General features: G+C 43.2%; 2 protein-coding genes and 2 non-coding genes across 12 annotated transcripts in view; 3 read left to right on the forward strand and 1 right to left on the reverse strand.

The window, feature by feature from the left end:
- Positions 1–13297, reverse strand: part of TRIM66 (tripartite motif containing 66) — a 58893-nt gene extending 45596 nt beyond the window's left edge. For 2 of the 9 annotated variants that reach the window (XM_070274673.1, XM_070274677.1), the window contains exons 1-4: positions 13160–13297; positions 10623–11053; positions 9439–9473; positions 3841–4147 (exon numbers count right to left, since the gene is read on the reverse strand). In XM_070274673.1, the coding sequence (XP_070130774.1) occupies positions 3841–4126 (286 nt within the window). In that variant the 5' untranslated portion in view covers positions 4127–4147; positions 9439–9473; positions 10623–11053; positions 13160–13297. Of the gene's footprint in view, positions 1–3840; positions 4148–9438; positions 9474–10622; positions 12885–13159 lie in introns of those variants that run through there. The other 7 variants (XM_070274674.1, XM_070274675.1, XM_070274671.1 and 4 more) reach the window with 6 other exon arrangements.
- A 52-nt stretch (positions 13298–13349) lies between these two features.
- On the forward strand, positions 13350–16435 carry RPL27A (ribosomal protein L27a). The gene is made up of 5 exons (XM_001504903.6): positions 13350–13469; positions 13839–13902; positions 14332–14407; positions 15095–15269; positions 16211–16435. Exons 1-5 carry the CDS (start codon positions 13467–13469, stop codon positions 16337–16339), a joined length of 447 nt encoding a protein of 148 aa, XP_001504953.1. The 5' UTR covers positions 13350–13466; the 3' UTR covers positions 16340–16435.
- Positions 14553–14665, forward strand: MIR8986A (microRNA mir-8986a). The gene has a single exon (NR_127992.1). It is a non-coding gene; the product is annotated as a microRNA mir-8986a (primary transcript).
- MIR8986B (microRNA mir-8986b) lies at positions 15938–16058 on the forward strand. The gene has a single exon (NR_128001.1). It is a non-coding gene; the product is annotated as a microRNA mir-8986b (primary transcript).
- Positions 16436–16995: the final 560 nt, after the last annotated feature.

The following is a 16995-nucleotide window of genomic DNA, read 5'->3' on the forward strand; positions in this document are numbered from 1 at the left end:
TGGTGCATGCAGAACCTCCCAGATGTACTGCTGCTTTGCAGGAACTTTAAACAATCTTCTCCTCACATCCCTACCACATTGTATTAATATCATCTATTTAGTTATCTACCCTTCAATAGAGGATGAGTTCCCTGAAGGCAGGGCCCTGTCTTTTCATCTCTGTAGCCTAAATGCCATAGAGCCTGGTACATAGAAGTCAATAAATACCTATGAAGGAGACAGACATACAAACCAACAAATACCTCACAGCATAGTCCTAAAATCTCCAAGTAGTAGAGGAAGCTTATTCCACCCTTCATGAATAAATGTAAATATGGAAGGTAACAATGGCCTAGCCAGATCATAGGACATAGCAAAAAATACAAGATGCCACATAGTCAAGAAATTACCTTTCTGGTTCCAAATCAAGCATGTTCATATCTAATAGATTTTTTTCAACTTAAGTTTCACAGGTTCTAAATAATAGTATTTTTTCACATTTCTTGGTCTCTTACTATATCATAGGCATAGTACAGAATGTTTTATGTATATGTTCTCATTTAATCTTCATAACAATCCCATGAGCTAATTACTACTATCATCATCCCCATTTACAGGCAGGCAAAATTACCCAAGCTACACAACTATTAAGTGACAGGCAGATCAGGATTCATACTCAGATGCTCAGATATATTGACACCAAAGCTTACATTTTTATTCTCCATTGTACTTAGAATAACTTGGCAACAAACACAATGATTCTAATCATTGTCATTAGCATGAATTTAGTTTCCTGACTTTAGAGTTGAAAAAGACTTGAAACACGCATAATTAGTTCATGTTAAAAATCTTAAATGATGGGGCTGATCTGGTGGTGTAGTGGTTAAGTTCGTGCACTCTGCTTCAGCAGCCCCAGGGTTCACAGGTCCATCCCAGGCGCAGATCTACCACTGCTTGTCAAGTCACACTGTGGCAGCATCCCACATAAAATAGAGGAAGATTGGCACAGATGTTAGCTCAGTGACAATCTTCCTTAAGCAGAAAGAGGAAGATTGGCAACAGATGTTAGCTCAGGGCCAATCTTCCTCACAAAAAAAATCTTAAATGAGATCAAAGACCTAAACATAAGAGTTAAAACTATGAAACTCTTAGAAGAAAACCTAGGGGGAAAGCTTCATGATAATGGATTTGGCAATGACTTCTTGGATATGATACCAAAAGCACAGGCAACAGAAGAAAAAATCTCTAAGTTGGACTTAAAATATGAAACTTTCGGGGCTGGCCCCGTGGCCAAGTGGTTAAGTTCGCGCACTCTGCTGCAGGCGGCCCAGTGTTTCATTGGTTCGAATCCTGGGCGTGGACATGGCACTGCTCATCAAACCACGCTGAGGCAGTGTCCCACATGCCACAACTAGAAGGACCCACAACGAAGAATATACAACTATGTACTGGGGGGCTTTGGGAGAAAAAGGAAAAAAATGAAAAATCTTTAAAAAAAATATGAAACTTTTGTGCATCAAAGGACACTATCAACAGAAAGAGAAGACAACTCATGGAATGGGAGAAAATATTTGTAAATCATATATCTGATAAGGGTCTAGTATCCAGAATATATAAAGAACTCTTACAACTTAACAACAAAAAAAACTAATTAAAAAATGGGCAGAACTGAAATTCTGTAACGTAAAAGAAGTCCTCGTTCCCCGTTCCCCCAGCCCCTGGCAACCACCATTCTACTTGGTCTCCATGAATTTGACCACTCTAGGGACCTCATGTAACTGAAATCATAGGGTATTTGTCCTTTTGCGACTGGCTTATTTCCTTTAGCATAATGCTCTCAAGATTCATCCACATTGTAACATGTATCAGAATTTCCTTCCTTATTAAGGCTGAGTAATATTCCATCATATGTATATACTACATTTTGTTTATCCATTCACTGTTGATGGTCACTTGTGTTGCTTCCACCTTGTGACTATTGCAAATGATGCTGCTATGAACATGAGTGTAACAAATCTCTCTTCAAGTCCCTGCTTTCAACTCTTTTGGGTAAATACCCAGAAGTGGAATTACTGGATTACATGGCAATTCTATTTTTAATTTTTTGAGGAACTACCATACTTTTTTCCAGAGTGGTTGCACCATTTTATAGTCCCACCAACAGTAAACAAAGATTTCAATTTTTCCACATCCTCACCAACATGTGTTACTTTGGGTTTTGTTTTTGGTTTTGGTGAGGAAGATTGGCCCTAAACTAACATTTGTTGCCAATGTTCCTCTTTTTACTTGACGAAGATTGTCCCTGAGCTAACATCCATGTCAATCTTCCTCTATTTTGTGTGTGGGATGCCACCACAGCATGGCTTGATTAGCAGTGTGTAGGTCCATGCCCAGGATCCGAACCCATGAACCCTGGGCCACTGAAGCCAAGTGTGCCAATTTAACCGCTATATGACCAGGCCAGCCCCTGTTTTTTTCTTTCAACAGTAGCCATCCTAATGGGTGTGAGGTGGTATCTCACTGTGGTTTTGATTTATATTTCCCTGATAATTACTGATATTGAGCATCTTTTCATGTACTTACTGGCCATTGGTATATCTTGTTTGGAGAAATGTCTATTCAAGTCCCTTGCCCATTTTTTTTTAAATTTGTTGTTGTTGTTGTTGAGTTGTAGTTCTTCATATATTCTGGATATTAACCCAATAGTGCTAGAACTTTTAAGACATATTTAAGATTCACCATATTTATAAATTTAACTTATTGGACTTCAAAGAGTTCTTTAAGGAATTAGGAACACTTATTTCCTAGACTTATTTCCTAGTACTACTTAAAAAGAAAATAAAATACATTTAACTTATAAAGGCAAATATTAATTTTGTTTGTTCAAATATTAATGAAAGGCCCTTTAAAAGTGATTGTTAAAATTTGCTACCTTTATAAGTAGAATAAGATTTGTAAGTCAAAATTAAAAGCTTAAGGGAGGCCTAACTTTAAGTTACAAGTTTAAAATTCAGATACTAATTTTTAAAATCAAAGTAAACCAGATCTTTTCTGTGCTTCAAACTCTCAACAGGCATTCAGAGAAGTAAGGGTGGCTTGCCCAAAGGTTTGGAGGGCTCAAAATTCAGATCTAAAGCCCACTCTTAACTGCAACATTATAATGCCTCAAAGAGGGCCCAGCCTTGTGCTATAAATCACTTTGAACATACGGCAGAGAAAAAACAAACAAAAAAGATATTTCTAAATGCTGCCAACTTATTTGACTTTCTCATCCTGCAAGTTTATTCAACAGATATTTACTGCACCTTTGTTACACGTCCTGTGCTAGAATACTGAAACTAAAGGACCTGGTTCCTGTCTCCAAGGACATCACAGTTCTCAATAAGATTGTTTCCAAGGAAACCTGACATCCAGGAGCAAGACACAGGCTCCTCCCTGCCGGGCAGCAGCTTAAACAGTCAATGGTTCACTAGTCAGTGTGATTCCATGCAGAATCTGTTCCTGACCAACCCCAGGAGCCCAGCCATTCTCTCTCCCGCCTTGGAAGTTTAGTGAGCCAGGACGCATCCTCACCATCTGGGGAGTCAGCAGAACCTTGAATCAAAATCTTCCCAGGTTTCTTAGTCTGCCATCAATTTAAGGAAATCCCAAACATGAAAAGTCCCAGCTTAGAAAACAGATATATTAGGCATCAAGAGGATTTGCTTTGTCTCACAGGTTCCCCAAAGAGTTGCTTTCAGCAATGAGCATCCCTTGGGTATTTAAACTCTGATTCTCTCTACACCTGAAATTCAATTCCTATGAAACAGGAAGAGACCTGTTATGTAGAAGGAGGTGAACCTGTGGTGCTTTTGTACTTACCATCTGGGACAGTCCCAGGAGCCTTGGCATCCCGCCCTACCTCCTGGATCAAGCCCTGGAAGCAGTCCTTACAGAGCAAATGCTGGCAGGGGAGGAGCCAGGTACCCACATCTTGCAGGTTCTGTCGGCACAATGAGCAGGTCAGTACCACGGCTTCCATGTGTCCACTCCTGTGTTTCTGGTCAACTAGCGGCAGCCCCATAAAGCTCACGCCCATATCCGTGCCCGTGCCCATGCCCAGGATGGAGACTTTTCCATTGACATCCTCAGGCGTGAAGCAGCGCATAGAGCGAGCAAGCTCCACTCCCTGTAAGCGAAGCACAAAGCAGAGTGATTTATTTCTTTTGGAAGGGGGATGTTTCTGGACAGGCAAGAGAGGACTCAGAGACCAAGGCCTCAGAAGTCAGGCCATGTCCATCCCCAGAACTGGATGCTCATGCCCCAGAGCAGGGCACAGCCTCAACTTCTCACTTGGGCCCAAAGAGAGAATCCCACATCTCTGCTGTGGAAAACAAAGCCTGGAGGGGTCCGCTAGGTTGTGTGTTTCTTACAGGGTTTGTTCATCTCCAAAAGTGTCTCAGATCTACCTGCGCCTCTCCTTATTAGTGGACAAGCTTGATACAAGATTTCTTTTCAGAAAGGAGAAGGAAATTTATTAAAAGCCAAATTTATGCCAGGTGCTTTATATGCTTTATCTCAGTCCTCACAACCATCCTTGGAGATGGGGATTATGATACTTTTACAAATTAAATAAAACCATGAGGGACAGGGTGAGGAAACCAAGGCTCAGACAGGTTGGGTAATTGCACACAGAAGGTAAATCGCAGAATTCAAATGCAAATTCAAATCCAGGTCAGTTTGATTCCAGACTCCACACTCTTAAGTTGACTTTCTCAAGCTGAGATCCACACACACATTTTCACGAGTTCTCACCAATAATTTTTTAAATTAGTGTTTCATTCTGATATGGGTTTTTTAAAGTATAAATATTCTGGCTCATCTACATATCCACCATGATGAGATTTTAGGGTCACAGATAGGAGTTTAGGATCTAGTTCCCACCAAGCAGTATTACTTCGTCTCAGGCTAATGAGAAGAGAAAGGGGTGGACTCAACATGTGAATGATGCATTCTTGACACATGAAGTCTAAACGACACTGCGGCACATGACGATGAAGGTCTCACAGTACTTAGAATAGAGGAAGGAGGTGGGGAAACTGGGCCATCATCATTGTGGCATAAGTTTGCTAAACTTAGCTGCAACACGGAGCACCACATTTAAGCTGTAGTGGCAATTTAATTTAGCAACACATGAAATGAAATTACTATTCTTAATTTGATTGTTTTGTTTTTTTATAATTTGTAAACTGTATTTGGTTTTATAATTGTATGAGCAAAAGGAGTGTACCTAGTTCTATATTCATACTTATTATTATTTTTTAATATACATTTTACTTGTCTGTGACAGTCACTGGCAATGACCAGAGAGGGTTTTTCTGGTTTTGTTGTTGTTGTTGTTGAGGAAGATTTGCCCTGAGCTAACATCTGTTACCAATCTACATCTTTTTGTACATGAGCCGCCATGATAGCATGGCCACTGACAGATGAGTGGTATAGGTCCGCACCGAGGAAACAAACCCAGGTTGCCAAAGTGGAATATGTCAAACTGAACCACTAGGCCACAGGGGTTGCCCCTATATTCGTACTTACTTAAGAAACAAAACAAAAATCATTTAATTCAAACCTGGAGCTATGCAGTTATGCAAATTTGAAAGAACTTTCCCTTTGGTCCACAGTCTTTCGGAGCCAAGCCCATTAAGGATGAAGGGTGATGGGACTGGGAGAGGCCAGGCTGCTTGGGGGCCCAGCAAGATGCCACTAAATAAAGTAACAGATGGACTTTCACCTCTAATTCATTCTGGAGCTCTAAGGGCAGTTATTTTCCAGAGAGCAGCCATAGTAGCAGCCCTGGTGGAGGTGAGGGCAGTCTCTCTTAGAAGTTTTAAGTGTGGCTGATTAGACTACGAAAACATCAAACTTTTTGGTCTCAGAACTCCTTTAGATTTTTTAATTATTGAGGACCCCAAAGCAATTTTGTTTACGTGAGTTATAATCTATTGCTATTTACCATATTATAAATTAAACAGATAATTTTAAAATATTAATTCATTAAAAATAATAAACCCATTACATGTCAATACAAATAGCATAATTTTAGGAAAGATTAACTATTTTCAAAAAAATAAATTTAGGGCTGGCCCAGTGGTGTAGTGGTTAAGTTCACATGCTCTGCTTTGGTGGCCCAAGGTTCGTGGGTTTGGATCCTGGGCACGGACCTACACACCACTCACCAAGCCATGATGTGACAGCTTCCCATATACAAAATAGAGGAAGATTGGCACAGATGTTAGCTCAGGGACAATCTTCCTCACCAGAAGAAAAAAAAATTTTTAAATAAATAAATTTAGTGAGAAGAGTGACACTGTTTTCCTTTTTGAAAACCTTCTTAAGGTCTGGCTTAATAGAAGACAACTGGATCCCCATGTCTCCTTCTGCAGTCAATCTGTTATATGCTGTTTTGTTTATAGTATACGAAGAAAATCCAGCCTCACACAGCTATACAGTTGGAAAAGACAGGAGTATTTTAATAGCTTTATCAGATAATTGTGGATTTTCTTCTTTGATACTACACCAAAATTCAACAAGTGGTAGTTTCTTAAAGGTTAGGGGTAATGTGAAGTCTGAAACTTCATTAATGGACTTTTTTTACTCTGTTACATTAAAATCCTCTGGTCTCTCTTCCACTTTAAACTGCTCTTTTACCCAGGCATAATTTGATAACACCAAGCATTGGTCATTTGGAAAATAATGATTCCAAGACTTATGCAGATGCTCCAAATATTGACATGTTTCATTATACAATAACAAAAAATCACATTCTTTAATATCACCTCTAATCTCATGAGAAAATTCTTTAAGTATTAGGAAGTTGTCAAACTCATGGAAGCAGCTATAACTTTACCAGAGTTCTAGTATTTGCTTGAAAATTTGAATTTTACCATTGGCAGCAAATACTGTGAGTTTTTTCCTTGAAGTGATGGGCTCACTTCATTTTTGAAAAAAATATCTGCCAAATTCCCAGAATCTGAATTCTTTTAGGCAGTGATGGGAGAGGTAACAAGAAAAACTTTCTGAGTCTTTTGTTTCTTAAAGATAATAAGCCTAAAATAATCCTCATGTTAAAGAGACACGTTTTGGGGTGGCAAATTTTGTTCCCCTTCAGTACAGTGAAGTTTGTCAGTTGCTCTTTCACGTAAAACTGGTGTTCTACTGAAAAAAACACTAGTTCAGCTTGCAACGCAAACAGTAGATCCAGGGCAGTTCCTCACTTTGATAAGCAGCAGAGGGATTTTTGCATACTTCCAAAGTCTCCACATAGAATATTAAAAAGATGTATTCAAGGATTGAGATTTAATAAAATATTTACTGCTTTATCATGGACATTCTTTTTTCTTTTTTTTTGAGGAAGATTAGTCCTGAACTAAAATCCGTCACCAATCCTCCTCTTTTTGCTGAGGAAGACTGGCCCTGAGCTAACATCCGTGCCCATCTTCCTCTACTTTATACGTGGGACACCTGCCACAGCATGGCTTGACAAGTGGCGTGTAGGTCCGCACCCAGGATCCGAACTGGCAAACCCCAGGCGGCTGAATCAGAACCTGTGAACTTAACCTCTGCGCCACTGGGCCAGCCCTGATCATGGACATTCTTAAGTGAAACTGGCTTTTTTCTTTTCTTTTCTTTTGCTGCAAACGCCTGGCAGTGAAGAGTGCAATGACTTGTACCAGCAGTTTTACACACCATCTTTGGCTTTTGCCTTGGCACCATCAGTGCAAATCACAATCCAGTGAAAAGGATAAATACTATCTTGGTATTACAGTCATGTGTCGCTTAACAATGGGCATATGTTCTGAGAAATGCGTCATTAGGCGATTTCACCATTGTGCAATCATCATAGAATGTACTGAAGGGGAACAAAATTTGCCACCCCAAAACGCGTCTCTTTAACATGAGGATTATTTTAGACTTATTATCTTTAAGAAACAAAAGACTCAGAAAGTTTTTCTTGTTACCTCCCCCTTCACTGCCTAAAAGAATTCAGATTAAAAAAACCTGTCTCAGGAATGAGCTGTCACCTTAGCATCACATGAACGAGGTGCTAGACGGGGAGGAACCTAGAAAAGCCTGTTTGTTGGGCTCCTCTCTGTGTTCTGCTTCTGTGCAGCCAAACGAGCACTTGTTTTCCAAACATTTGCTCCTTTTCACCTACCTATGAATTGCCTTCCTTTCCTCTGAAGTCCCTGACTCTCCCTCTCCCCAACATCTTCTTTTGTCTATAGCTGAGGATGATATTTCAGGTGAGGGTGTTGGCCATTTTGGCAAGTTATTCGGTTTTCCTGAGTTTTTCCCTGGTCTACATGCTGTTAAACTTTTGTTTGTTTTTCTCCTGTTAATCTATTTCATGTCAGTTTAATTCTTAGACCAGCAGAAGAACCCAGAAGGTAGAGGAAAATTTCTTCCTCCCCTACAGTACTTCCAGAAGCCTAGATGGTACAGCCTGTTACACACCCAGGCAATATGGTGCTAATCTTATGGGACCACCATCATATATGCAGTCGTTATGTGGTACATGACTGCATACAGACAAGAAAACTAAGATTCAAAGAGAATACGGTTTGTTCAATATCATTCAGCTAGTAAAAGTAGAGGGAGGAAAAGAACCCAAGCTTCTGTGTGCTTTCCATTAATTTCATCATCTGAAATTAAATTAAAATCCAAATATTTAAGCCCCTCCTTGTTGTGCTCTTGGATAAACTGCCCTCAAAGATCTCAGAATTCCTCTCTTCATATTTTGCTATTCTGAGTTTAATGGCAGCAGGATTCTCCATTCTAGCTGCCCACAAAGTGCTTCTAGAAATGCACTTGCCATGTAGCACAATGAGCTTTTTAAAAATCTATCCAATGCAAAAAGGAAAGACTCCTAGAAATTCCTAATCCTCGAATTAGATTGTTTTTACTTTGTGCTGAAGAAAACCCTGTGGTCCTATGGATTTTCCCCTAAATGCCATATTGCCATATATCAAAAACTACAAATGAAAGCAAAAGAACCCCGAGCCCGGTGTAGTTGAAATTGGAAAGTACACATGCTGCTGTTGCATAAATTGGTACCATCCATTTGGAAAAGAAAATATGGCAACATAAAATGAATCATAAAAATGTTCATATCCTATAATCCAGCAATCTCACTCCTGGGAATTTATCTTAGACAAGTTATTCAACAAAGGAAGAAAAAAACTACATATACACAAATGTTCATTGCATCGCTGTCTCTAACAGCAAAGAACACAATAAGAACAACAAAAAATGAAAACAAAATACACGAGAAAATGGCTTAGTAAATTATAGCACATGCTGAAGATAAATTACTCTTCAGCTGTTAAAAATAATAATCACGAAGACTGGGTAATGATACAGAAAAATGTCATGATATTAAATGAAAAGCAGAATATAAAAGGATTTGTATATTATGATCATCACCTTTGCAGATAGCTATTTCTCCATGTAGACAAGAGCTGAAAGGTAATATTCAGAAATAAAAACAGTATTTTAGGTGTTATGATTTAAAATGTTTATACTTATATTTATTCAAAATTTTCTTTAATGTTGTACTGTCTTCTCTATTACATATATATTTTTCAATTCTTTCTGAAATAAATTTGGATTTCTGAGTTTTTCTCTAATTCTCACTCAGCAAAGAACTGGCTCTCCCCATCTTAAATTAACAATCCTCTACTTGAAAAAGGAAAGCAATGTAATATTTCCAAATGTCCAAATCTAAAGATGGAGAACAAGAAAATAAGGCTGGACCCATCCATGCTGTTGCTGCTGTCTCAAGGACTGCTGAAGAACTCAGGAACCTAGAGAGGAGAGGAAGAGAGAGAGACCACCAGGGCCCTCTTCAGAATGGTGATGTGTTCACAAGGCCACCTAGAGAGAGGCCTGGGGTACCAAAAAAGTCAGCATCACATTTACCTGCCTCGCCAGGCAGCTGCCTGGCATCATCTCCCTTGCTCATTTCACAGGTATTTTCTGAGGCCCTGACTCTCTGGGGCAGCCCAGATGCCTAAGATGTCACGAGGCCATGCTCTACTTCAGAAAAGATGTCACAGAGAAGGAAGCTTCTCAGGGGTCACATCTAGGGTCATGCACTGTGTGCCTGATGGGGAGAGACAGGTTCCCTAATGCCTAATGTCTGGCTGCTACTCAACTTTGCAGATAGAGAACTCAGTTTCTTTTGCTCTCTGAGCTGTCCGACCTAGGGAAACTGACTCACAATAACAATCCCGACATGAGCCTTATGTTGAAGCTACATGATTGCCTTGTGAAAGAAAGGGAGCTGGCTGGAAACCAGAGCCAGGGAAACATCCCAGGCACTCCCTCTACCCTGGAGATCAAACCGCCAATGAGAAGAATGTCAGGTGAGCACAGAACCCAACACAGAGTGCTGGTCCACTCAGGGAGACCTCCCGTTCAGTCAAGTGGCCTGGGGGACAGGATGTAGCTGCTCTATAACCAAAGAACCTGGCAAAACTATACAGGAGCAGTGTCCCATCATCCAGAACCTTACCTCCACCCCCTGGACAGTCTTGGTCCTTGCTCTAGGCCCTAGTTCCAGGACATCTGATGGTTACTTTTCATTCCCAAAGCTCTGCCCGGCTTACCTTCATTCACAGACTACCTTTCCAAGCGTAGCTTCCAGGTGGCTCAGCTCATCCTTTGTGCAGTTATTGGCCAGCTTTGATGTCAAATAAAGGATGATCTTAGACCTTGCCCCCGGCTCTCATGCACCCTCTTTCATCTGGTCACAGGCAGTATGTGATTAAGGATTGAAGGAGTGATGAAGACCACAATGCAGTGAGGTCAGAGAGAGAACAGTCACTGAGGTAAAACCAGGGGATCTGGAGAGCGAAAACTAAAGGCTAGGCCCAGGCTCTCTATCTTTGCAGCACTGTAGCCTCTGGCCAGTCACTCAAATTTTTGTGCCTCGATTTTCTCATGCATAAAATGGGGCTGGTAGTGTTGACTTCTCAAACAGATGCATTTTATAAACTGCAAGGTGTATTTGGCTATTATCACTGTGGACTGGAGTGTTCTGGGAAGAAGCAGAATAAAAGATGAGCCTTAAAAGTTGAAGATTTAGGATATCTGGTTAGCAAGAGGAAGGGCACAAAAGGCATGAGAAAATGGCATGAGCACAGGCAAAAAGGCAGAAGGAAGGTACCCTTGGCTGCAACAGAAAACTTGCATGGGGAAAAGCTGAGGTAAGGTCAGAAAAGCAAGTGGGCTATATTCCTTTGGTAACAGGGAAGTATTGAACTTTTTGATGAAGCAAGTGAAAGGATGAAAGTCACGTTTTGGGTAGATTAACCTGGCAGAGATGTAAAGGATGGAGGGATTGGAGGGGGGTTCTAACCTCATGCATTCTAATGCAAGCATGGTGATCACTGGAGGGTGTTGAACCTGAGATAAGAGATATGATGAGGGCCTTAATGAAGGCAGTGGATGATGGATAAAACTAGACTATTGGTGGTGACGACGACATAGTCTATACAGAAATTGATAAATAATAATGTACACCTGAAATTCACACAATGTTATAAGCCAATAAGACCTCAATAAAATAATTTAAAAAGTAAAAAGAAGTAGATTTGAGAGAGAGAGAGAGAACAAAAGGATATGGTGACAGTATATCAGAGGAAAAGAAGGCTTGGAGACAATTTTCAGGTCTCCCTGACATCACTATCTAGGTGGACAAGGGTGACACTCACCAAGATATGGAATAAAGGAGAAGGCACCAAAGAGCAGAGAAGACTGCAGTCTTTGGATATTTTTGTCTAGTTTGTCTGTAGAATGTGCGAAGGATATTAACCAGAAATTAAGCAAATACATGAGCGTGGAGCTCAGCAATAGAGATGTGAATTGAAGCCACCCAGGATGAGTTCACCCAAGAGGATTATGTACTGTGAAAAGTTAAGGGGGCAAGGAGAGGAGGCTGAAGAACATCAACACTTAAATGGTAGACAAAGTTAAAAGAACCTGAAAAGAAGACCGAGAAGTAGCCAGAAAGATAAGAGGAAGGCAAGAGTTTCGCTAGAAAAAGAAGTCAAAGGGATAAAGTACAACAGAGAGAAGTGGTATGAGGAATATGAAGAGTCCATTCAGTTTGGTGTTTGGTTAACTGATGACCTTGGTAAGAGCAATTTCATTGAAACAGTGGGACCGAGAGCTAGATTGCAATGGATTAAACAATGAATGGGAAGTGAGCAAATGGGTAGTAAATAGAGACAGTGAGGGAGAATTTAGGACATTTTAGCTAAAATATATTTAAGCTAGGGAATAGAAAGGACTGAGGAAGAGAAAAAAACGAATACACACACGCACAGAGCAACTGAGGGAACGGGATCTTAAACACTGGTTCAAACAGCGAACACTGGTTGGGACTTAAGTCAGGAGGGATGCCTCTTCCACTATTAGTGAAGTGAGGGTGGGTGCATTCATTCACTTAACAATCCTCTGTTGGACGTGTACTACATGCCAGGAAATGGGAGGGCATGGATAAAAGAAAACAATCCTCGAGCCCTTAAGGAATTTGGTCCAGTAGGGAAGACAAATGAGGATCAAGAATTATTTAAGAGCTATGTGCTAGATTTTGTGGAGGCACAAGTCGGGGAAGTGAGCAACGATCACTGAATGGATTAGAGTAGTTTCACAAAAGAGGAGACACTTGTATTGGGTCTAGGAGAGGAGGGGTCATGGGAATGCCGAATAAGTTAAAGTGAAAATCAAAACGTAGCGGTTAGAAAACGTACAGTCTGGATAAAAAGGGCCGTAAAGCAACCAGACGCATAGGTCCCAAAAGTATGGCATAAAGTTCAAACTGAGGACGCCCAGGACGACAGCACAAGCCAAGGGAGAAAGGAAGGCCAAGCGGCCGCTCAGGAGCGCGGGTCGGCTGGGTGGGAGGCATCTGGGTAGGACTTCAAAGGCGGGGGCGGGGGCACATTGAGTAACTGCCTCATGGCTCCTCACTGCGGCCGGGGGACAAGCAAGCAACCGCTACCCCCGGGGACGAGCAGACCGCCAGCAACTGAGGCGGGGGCGCGGGACCGCTTGGGGCTGGGGCGTTCGGTGAGGAGCTGAGAGCCGGCGGTCTAGGCGGCTTCCTGGGCCAAGGCGCCAAGAAAAAGCCCCGACCGACCTGCGCCGTGGCTCCCCAAGCCCCGGATCCCACGACAACTCTCAGCCTCCGAGCCTGAGCGCACGGTGCGCTACCCCGAAAAGGCCTCCCTTCCACCACCGCCACCGCGATTTCACTCTGACGGCGAAGACAACCCGCAGGAACAGGAAGCGCTAAGGCCCGCAGCCGCGCGAGACCCGAGACACGGAAGAGGCCCCGCCCGAGGCCGGGGCGCCCTGGCCGGAAGTGAGACGGATTGGCTCCGCCCCCGTGTTCGATACCTCGCGAGACTTCGTGGAGGCCTCCCTCTTTCGTCTCGGCCGCCAACATGGTAAGTGTCTCTTTCCGTGCCTCCGGTTCATTGCTGGCGCGGGTCGCGAGTTCTACTCGCCTTTCACTCCAGCCATCTACTCCCAACTTTAGCCCGGTCTTCCAGAGTAGAACGGTCGGCGTGGGCCCGGGAGTCTGGGGCCGCGTGTTGTCCCGGGGTTCGCATCTCTGGGACACGCGGACCGGGGCGCCCGGGTGCCGCCCTGATGAGGCCGCACGGCCGAGGGCCAGTCTGTAACCTCGGCTTTGCTGAATGCGCCGCGAGGCAGATCCATGACCCCCGGGCCTCCAGGCGCTTCGCAGACTGGCAGGCTTCGCCCCCTGCCCCACCTTCCTTAGGGCTTACCACCAAGCACCTTTTTTCACACAGCCGTCCAGACTGAGGAAGACCCGGAAACTTCGGGGCCACGTGAGTCACGGCCACGGCCGCATCGGTAAGTGCCGGCTTCCCATCCTGGTCGGCCTTGGCTCTCCCTGCCGGGTCTCAGCCTGTCGGGAAGTAGGTAGCTTAGATTTGGGTTAGTAGGAGCTTCGTGCTTTCGAGTCGGGTTGAATTTGACCGTTAGCCGTTGGCTTGTTCTCTGAGAGTTTTCTGGGGCTCCAGTTTTAGAGAATTTCACATCACTTGGGGGTGTGAGAATTGAGCGGGGCATAGTATTGAATTGGTTGAAGGCATGGAGTACTGTGGTGGTGCTGCAAAGAGAGGTTTAACCCGGACTCTTGGAGCAATCGCGATGCTGAAAGAGGGATTGTAAACTGACACGGCACAAGCAGAGGCACGGAAGTGTGGGGAAACGGTTTTGTGAGAAATATTGGGGGGCTGGAGAAGGCTGTGTTAGCCATGTAGCTTTGTGTTCCTGCAGGCAAGCACCGGAAGCACCCGGGAGGCCGGGGTAATGCTGGCGGCATGCATCACCACAGGATCAACTTTGACAAATAGTGAGTGCTCCTTGGACCGTGCTTTTACTGACACCGGCGGCTTTGGAGTTAGGGGGAGAGGGCTGGCTCAGAACGTCTTAAATGGGAAGCAAGCCTCTTACCGCTCACCGAGCTTGCCTTTTGCTGGCTTTTACCAAGTTAACCCTTGATGTGAACCGAGAGAACTTGTCGTCGAGGCTAGAGTCACGCTTGGGTATCAGCTATTGCCTTAGTGTGCTAGAGTCCTCGAAGAGTAACTGCTGACCTTATTCACTGGCTGTGGCCCTCGTGGCACAGTCAGTCACCGGGTTAGTGACATGTGTCAGACTGACCTGTGCAGCTGTTAGATTTCACTTATGCCCACAAATTAGGGGATCGTATTTTAACTATTTGCTTAGAAGACTCCTGCTATAGGAATAGAATTTCCATAAAATGCTGGCAAGCGACTTGAATTCTAGTCTTGGCATTGCCTCTGACTTTCTCAGTGGCTTATCCTGGTTCCATGAAATAAGGCCAGTCTTTTCCTCCTGAAGGTCTTCGGTGGCTTTTAAAAGATTTGTTGTATTCAGCAAATGTAGTACCTGCTGTGTTGCTGTTCTCCACCCGGGAACAGCTTATACTGTAATGGTGGGACGTGGACTGTAATGATGATAAACATAGTTTCTTAATGCCAGTGAGGTTATGAAAGTGGTGGCCTTCTTTTCCCAGTCACCCAGGTTACTTTGGGAAAGTTGGTATGAGGCATTACCACTTAAAGAGGAATCAGAGCTTCTGCCCAACTGTCAACCTTGATAAACTGTGGACCTTGGTCAGTGAGCAGACACGGGTAAATGCTGCCAAAAACAAGACTGGAGCTGCTCCTATCATTGATGTGGTGCGATCGGTGAGTGATTGCATATTTTTTGCCTTTGTATGGGTCCTTGCCCCCTCAAAACTCTGGGTAATCTAATCTACATAGTCTCCCACCTGACATCTGTACCCAGTTACCTAATAGACAGTTCCACCTTTTGGTAGAATTTCCACAGGTAATTCTCTGGTTGTGATTCAAGCAAAACATTTGAAGAGTAATCGTTCCCACTCCTTTGTTCATTCAGTTACTTCATTTTCATTTGAATGTTTTCCCCATTCGTAATCTCATTCCTCCTGTTATTGCCCTGATTTGTACGGGTTTGCATTTCTTGTCTGAGCTCTTGGTACTAGCTTAGCTCACCTGGCTCTGGTCTGTTTTACACAAGCCTATGTGAGGTGCAGCTCTTGACCCTTTATGTTTCTTACAGAATAAAATCCTAATATGTTCAGTTGTTATCTAATGCCCTACATTATCTGAAGAGATCCCCCCAAGAAGCATTTTTGTGTATCACTTGGAGTTCTGGTCCTTGTGTCAGCCTTATATCCCATGGGTGTGGAGGTAGTCTGAACCCTGAGGGGACTTTTCAGTTAAATTTTAAATCCCCCCTCCCGGCCTCTTTAACATCCCTTGAAGAATTTTGATGGTCAAGACCTCTTGGAAGGTTGCTGCAAATGTGGTTTTCCTTTTTTGCATATTATATAGTAATGGAGTGGAGGCGGGGCTACGTTTTGCCCGAGACTAGAGTCACATCCTGACACAGCTCTTGTCCTGGTGTGCTAGAGTCCTCGGAGAAAATCTGCTGGTCTTGATTCACTGGCGAGGGCAGTCTGTGCCCCCACTAGTGCCCAGATCAGAAACATGCCCCCCAGACCCCAGCTCCTAGAGGGAGTGGGTTGGCAGGCGTCTTTTCTCGTACCATCAGGGAGTTGGTAATTGCCATAGTGTGTTAAAAACCCTTTTCTCTGTTCTTCTAGGGCTACTACAAAGTTTTGGGAAAGGGAAAGCTCCCAAAGCAGCCTGTCATCGTGAAGGCCAAATTCTTCAGTAGAAGAGCCGAGGAGAAGATTAAGGGTGTCGGGGGGGCCTGTGTCCTGGTAGCCTGAAGCCACGTGGAGGGAGATTCATTAAATGCTAAGAAGTGTTTTTCTCAGTGGCTTATCCTGGTTCCATGAAACAAGGCCAGTCTTTTCCTCCTGAAAGTCTGGTGGCTTTTTTTAAAAGATTTGTTGTATTCAGCAAATGTAGTACCTGCTGTGTTGCTGTTCTCCACCCGGGAACAGCTTATACTGTAATGGTGGGACGTCGACTATACTGGAGGTCTGAGTGTAGGTTCTTTGTCACCTCTGCCTCTCTACCTGTACATCAGAAATCCACCTAACCTAGGAGTTAAGGGTAAGGGCCTGGACTCCTCTGCCAACTCTGCTAAGAAAGAAAATGTGCAAGAGATAGCACCAATGCTTAGAGGTCTTTGCAGGTTACCTAACTTGAACCTTTTCATTTATAAAGTAAGAATGATACCTGTTGATGACACGTGTATCTTATAGTTGAAGGGCCTGTTTGCATTGTATACTGTGAATTTACAATTAGTGGGAGAATGTGCCCTTAACTTTTCCAGGAGGCTCAAAAGGGGAGGTCTCAGTTTTGATGCAGCATGGTCTTTACAAGATTTTGATGGGTCACATTTTAAAGAGAGGACAGAGTGATAGGATTGAGGCAGTTCAGGACTTAATTCCTGAATCTAAGGTTTTTCCACCTGGCT

Source organism: Equus caballus, chromosome 7, assembly GCF_041296265.1.
Source record: "Equus caballus isolate H_3958 breed thoroughbred chromosome 7, TB-T2T, whole genome shotgun sequence".
NCBI classification, from domain to species: Eukaryota; Metazoa; Chordata; class Mammalia; order Perissodactyla; family Equidae; genus Equus; species Equus caballus.